This window comes from Frankliniella occidentalis, unplaced genomic scaffold, assembly GCF_000697945.3.
Source record: "Frankliniella occidentalis isolate FOCC.00 unplaced genomic scaffold, Focc_3.1 Scaffold19, whole genome shotgun sequence".
NCBI lineage: Eukaryota > Metazoa > Arthropoda > Insecta > Thysanoptera > Thripidae > Frankliniella > Frankliniella occidentalis.
This window is the reverse complement of record NW_026267149.1, coordinates 1,590,128-1,595,985: the sequence shown is the minus strand read 5'-3', so window position 1 is coordinate 1,595,985 and position 5,858 is coordinate 1,590,128. Positions and strand designations below refer to the sequence as shown.

Genomic DNA, 5,858 nt, shown 5'->3' with positions numbered 1-5,858 from the left:
AAATTTGGATACTGTCTTTTTTAACAGTGATGCAGACAGCTTGGCGGGAGCGTAACCCATCTGCCCGCATTAAAGCAGCTCATGAAGCTCTTGAATTAAATCCTGAATGTACACCAGCTCTCATTCTACTTGCTGATGAAGAGGCAACTACAATTCTTGAAGCAGAGAAAATTTTACGCTCAGCACTTAAAACAGCAGAAAGTAATTACCGTAAAAGCCAACAGAATCAACACCAAGGTCCAGCCATGGAATGCATCCACAGTGAGTTGCAGTGCAGCTTTCCATCTTTTCCCTCACTCTTCCACCAATTGTATATGAGAAAATTTTATGTCTGTTTCAGGACGAGACACCAATGTCCTAATTTATGTTAAAAGAAGATTGGCCATGTGTGCCCGAAAGCTTGGTCGGAATAAGGAAGCTGTCAAAATGTTCCGAGATGTAAGAATTAATTATCCAAATCCCTAAAAAAAATTCCTTTAATACCTAGTAGTTGGTCTAAGATCAAATTTCAAAATTTTTGTTTTGCTTCAGCTCACCAAAGAGGTGCCTCCTATCATGCACGTGTTAAACGTTCATGAAAACTTAATTGAAGCCCTCCTAGAAATGCAGGCATATGCTGATGTCCAAGCAGTCCTAGCAAAATATGATGACATAAGTCTACCAAAATCAGCTACTATTTGTTACACAGCAGCGCTCTTGAAAGCAAGATTAGTTGCTGATAAGTATGTATTTTAGGGATTATCAAAACAATCAAATTTGACAGATAAATCAGAATAAATAATCTTATTTTAAATAATTGCAATTTTTCAGATTTTCTCCTGATGTTGCCAGCAAGAGAGGCCTAACAGCTGCTGAAATGACGGCTGTTGAAGCTATCCACAGAGCTGTAGAATTTAATCCTCATGTACCAAAGGTGTGTGTTAATTCAGGTTATTGTAGAGTTACATTCTAAATATAATATTCACTTACCCTCTTTAAGTCAAGTGACACAAGTCTGAGTAGTTTTAAATTTAATTTTTTTTTGCTTGAATACTGTATTTTAATTTATCATTATTTTTAACTTTAAAAGAATATCAATCATGATCTGTTTTTTGTTTTGTTTTCAGTACTTACTTGAAATGAAACCTCTGATACTGCCTCCTGAACACATTCTGAAAAGGGGTGACTCTGAGGCATTGTCTTATGCATTCTTCCATATTGGACACTGGAAAGCAGTGGATGGAGCTCTCAACCTACTACACTGCACTTGGGAAGGAACTTTCCGTATGCTACCATATCCCCTTGAAAGAGGGCATCTCTTTTACCCTTATCCTACATGTACAGAATGTGCAGACCGGGAGCTGCTTCCAGGTAATTTCATGGTCACACTCCAATGTAGACTATTCTGAACAACTATTGGAATATTTATAATAAAATGCAAATTTTTGACTACAGCTTTTCATGATGTGAGTGTGTATCCCAAGAAAGAGTTGCCTTTTTTTATTCTCTTCACTGCTGGCCTCTGCTCATTCACTGCAGTTCTTGCTCTTTTAACCCATCAGTACCCAGACAATATGGGTACCATCGCTAGAACGGTAATAGACTAATAAAATGAGTGAAGTTAGCACTGTAGTTAAATCGAAGACTTTGTGGGATGTACAGATATTAACTATAATAGATAATTGATTCTTTTCTGGTCTTCTCCTTTTAGGTTCTAAGCTGGCTGATGTTACCATTCAGCTTCATCATGGAACGCCTCGAGGGCACATTACCCAGTAACCTGTTACAGTCTCTCTCTCGGGTATAATACATTTTCTAAGTAGAATTTGTATCTTTCTGTCTGAGTCATGGTTCTGAAAGCAACTAAAGTGGTATTCTGATTGAAGGAAAATATTTAGATTGTAAACGTTTTCTTTGCTGTGAATTGATTTTTGTAATGCTTTATTAAGAAAGCTCTGTACTTTCCTTCTTTTTGAGGGTTGCAGTTGTTAATGAAATTTATGTGACTTGCCAATTCTTGTGCATTATTGTCAGATGTCCTTTTAAAAGCTTCTTTGGTATTTTGGAATGAAGAGTTTCCCAATTTCCCCATCTATTTTGCTATTGTACTTGGTTATCTGCAAGAACATGACTAACAATGTACAGAAATGTATTTTTTGAAGCTAATATTCTGTTTATTGATAATAGTTTGTGGGGCTCAGGCAACGGTAGAGTAACTTTTTGTGGCAAATCACAAGAGCAATTTTTAGACACTTTGAGTTATTTTGTTGTGAGTGCTGTCAGAAAATTCAAAACTGCCAGTATGCAAAGTTTAATTTTAGTTAAACTTAAATGAGAATGCTTTCAATTTCTATTTATGACTTTAGTCTCCCTTGAAAGGAAGGCTCTCTCAAATAACATTTCTTTTCAGTAATAGTCTATTACTGTACTTTGAATCTCTTCCTTTGACAACACTGATATGAGGAATCCATAAAAATGTCAATTACTTTGACAATTTACTGACTTGTTGTTTACACAACAACAGAAAAGTTGGGTGTGCACAATTTCTGTGATAATAAAGTAAGTTATTTCTCCTGTACACAACTTTCTTTTCTTTTTCCTTACCTATTCCTCACCACTCTTTGCTCACCTCATAATGCAGGAGTGAAGTGTATACGTAAATTCCACAGAAAGAAATGGGACGTTACTTGGGTGGAACCTATCCTTATTAGCCTAACAACACCAAAACTAAAAAATTATGTCATATTTAATTCTTCAGTTTTTGGCCAATTTAGTACAGGTTTTGTGCATTTTTGTCAATTGTCAAGGTGTGAGGGAGCATCAAATAATGAAAGAATTACATTCTTTCACTATTTATTGTTTACTAATTAAAAAATCTTGTGGTAACATTTCTCAGCAAATACAGATTAAGTATTTTTGGAGTGACATAGAGCTTTTTCTGCTTTGACTATTTAACTATATGATATCTCAGAACTTTCTTCAAAAATGTACAAAATAACTTACTGACTAAAATTGTGGCTAATATAAAAGGGGTTTCACAGTGCCAAGATTGGCTTAAATGTACAGCAAATTAGAGAACATTAACAGTAAAGGTCTTTAATCACAATCACATTTTTACCACTAAGACTGTACAATTTTTACAATTACCTAGAGTTGCCTAGAGTGTCACTGAACAACTGTTAGAGAAAGAGCTATGGCAAGGCTGTTGTGACTACATATGGTGTCTGAGGTAATGACCTTTGGGAGAAAACTGCAATATATTGGTAAACTGAAGGGATTGCATCTCAGATGTCTCTTCATTATTCTTACTCAATTCAACATCAATGCAAAATGCATTTTTAATATGAAAAAGTCTTGTACCGAACAATGAGAAAGATTGAACAAGAAATTTTGGGCAGGGAAAAGAAAAGAGAGCTTTGGAAATGTGCATGTTCAATTGTTTAGTGCCAACTGAATGTGATACTGCGGTACTTGGAGAAGAAAAATAAAGCATTATAAGTCAGCTTTGAAGCTGAGATTTTCAATACATTTCCGCAAAGGCACTTTTAATAATGCACACAAATGTTTCAACTAAGAAACAGGGAATGTACATAAGAATAAATGAAAATAAACTCCTTAATAAATAGGAAATGAAGATCCATTCTTATTAATAACTCTTTTTAAGGAAGTGGACCGTTTCTTTTTGGATAAACTAGAAATAATCTTTATCACACTGTCGTCACTGACAAAAGTCCTAACAGTTTAGCATTTGTACTAGCTGTGCTTCCCTTAGCTAGCAGTTCTTGTACAGCAGTAAAATCATCAACGTTGCTCTTCTTGCGGGTCATCTTTTTGTGACTAAGATCTACTGTGTTGAGGGGGCGACGACCAGCGTCTTCCTCATTTAACTGACTTTGCTTTGGTTGTGGCTTGGGCTGCTCCACCTGTAGTATCTCTTGCTGCCTCTTCCTTCGAACGTGTTGTTTCCGCTCTGCTTTGGTCCAATAACGACCCATCTGCCAAGAACAAAACAAAGATGTGATAAACCTCATACTTGCCGTAAGCTGAAAAGCTGTACTCAGAAGTACCACAAAAAGAAAACACGACAAATATCCGAATTTACCCACGCGTTTCAAACAAATTGTCAGGAAGAAAAAGCACATTAGGATGCAAAAGGAGAGCAAAACAAAAAGGCTTTAGATGGCGACTATAGCCCAAATCCATGACACACTGACCTTTTCTATGCCAACAAAAAATAAAAATCCCAACATCTCCCAAATTTTTTCTGACGCATGGCAAATCCGGGGTACGTACATCGCATCCTCTCCTTACCTTGAGCTCGGACGCCGTATCGTCCTCGGTGGAGAAGCCCGCCCGCTCGTCGCGTAGCTGCGCCGCCCGGTCCCTCAGCGCCTCCCGGATCACCCGCGTCCTCACGGGCCTCCTAGTGATGTACCTCGATCCGTCCGCTCGCCGCTTCACCTTCCACTCCATCTTGGCGTCGCTGGGGGCGGGCGGCGGCGGTGGGAAGGGGAAGGCCAGGGCGGGAAGCGTCTGTGGCAGGGTGCCGGGGGCGCAGGGGGCGCCAGGGGCACCGGGGGCACCGGGGTGCGCGCTGGGATGCGCGCTGGGGTGCGTGCCGCGGTGCCTACCGGACGGGGACGGCAGCGGGAGCTGGGGTCGGCTAGATGACGTCGGCGTGGTCTGCCTCAGGCTCTGCCGGAACAGCTCCTGCTGGACCTGCGAACACAACGACAAGGCGCATCGTAACGTGAGACCATGATGTCCGAGGCGCAGTTGAAGCGGAGGAAGCGGCTGTGCGGCCGCCGCGCCTACCTCGATGGTGTGCTGCAGGTTGGCCGCGTTGGTGTACATGGTGGAGCACGAGCCGCCGCTGGAGCCGCCACTCGAGCCGCCGGAGCTGCTGGCCTGCGGACGCGCCGATGGCAGCGACAGGCCCAGCGGACCCGAAGGACCCAGCCGGAGCGTGGCCCTGTCCTCGCGACCCTGGACAGTTTAGAGGAGAGGGACAGCGTGAAGTCCACGTCGGGCCAGGCACGGTTTGTGGTTTGCATATCCTCTATTGCACCCTGGCTAAAAGCTCGTGTTCTACGTCGCGACTCACCTCCTTCCTGAGCTGCAGCGTGAACAGGGGCTGCACGTTGGTGTACTCAGCGGACGGCTCGTACGGCTCGCAGTAGATGTGCTCCGAGTCGGACTCCGGGATGGTCTCGTAGATGTGTTCGCTGCTGGGCGCGCGCAGGGGCAGCGGCAGGGAGCTGGGCAGCGAGCGCGTGCCGCCGGGGCCGGGGCCGGGGCCGAATCCGGGCCCGAGCCGCGAGGTCGCGGAGGCGGAGGCGGAGGCGGAGGCGGAGGCGGAGGCGGCAGGGCCGCGCTGGGACCGGCTGCTGCGGTCGCTTGGGGCGCTGCGCGGGGTGGGACACCTGCCCGAGGGATGCACAGGGACGGGTCACATGGGGGTGCAGTGGCGCGAGACAGGGCTTGTTAGTCAGGGAAGAGCAGGGAACTCACGTGTTGGAGTCGCCGGCGTCCGTCCCATTCCTCTTCACGGATTCCTTTTTCCTGGTCGACGACGACGTGGGCGGCAGTCCGTTGGGCGACGCCTTGGGCGCGGGCGGCGGCTGAACGTTGACGTAAGCCGTCGACGGTCCCGTGGCCGCGCCGTCGCCGTCCGAGCGCCGGTCCCCAGAGGCCGACCCGGATCCGGAGCCATCCGACCTCCCGTCCGACCTCGCGTCCGACCTCGCGTCCGACCGCCTTTCCGTCGAGCCGTCAGACCGTCGGTCGCTGGAGGCGTCGGACCGCCTGTCGGACGAGCCGTCATCTGGGGAAGGCGGGGACAGGGACAGGTACGACTGGTCAGCGGCGGCGCGGGCAGC

At 45.3% G+C, this 5,858-nt stretch overlaps 1 protein-coding gene across 2 annotated transcripts in view; it reads left to right on the top strand.

Annotated features, from left to right (window-relative positions):
- LOC113207086 (protein ST7 homolog) overlaps positions 1–2,562 on the top strand; it is a 14,444-nt gene extending 11,882 nt beyond the window's left edge. For both annotated transcript variants that reach the window (XM_026423467.2, XM_026423466.2), the window contains exons 5-11: positions 28–261; positions 341–438; positions 532–722; positions 811–913; positions 1,107–1,350; positions 1,435–1,574; positions 1,691–2,562. In XM_026423467.2, the coding sequence (XP_026279252.1) occupies positions 28–261; positions 341–438; positions 532–722; positions 811–913; positions 1,107–1,350; positions 1,435–1,574; positions 1,691–1,786 (1,106 nt within the window). In that variant the 3' untranslated portion in view covers positions 1,787–2,562. The remainder of the gene's footprint in view (positions 1–27; positions 262–340; positions 439–531; positions 723–810; positions 914–1,106; positions 1,351–1,434; positions 1,575–1,690) is intronic.
- Positions 2,563–5,858: the final 3,296 nt, after the last annotated feature.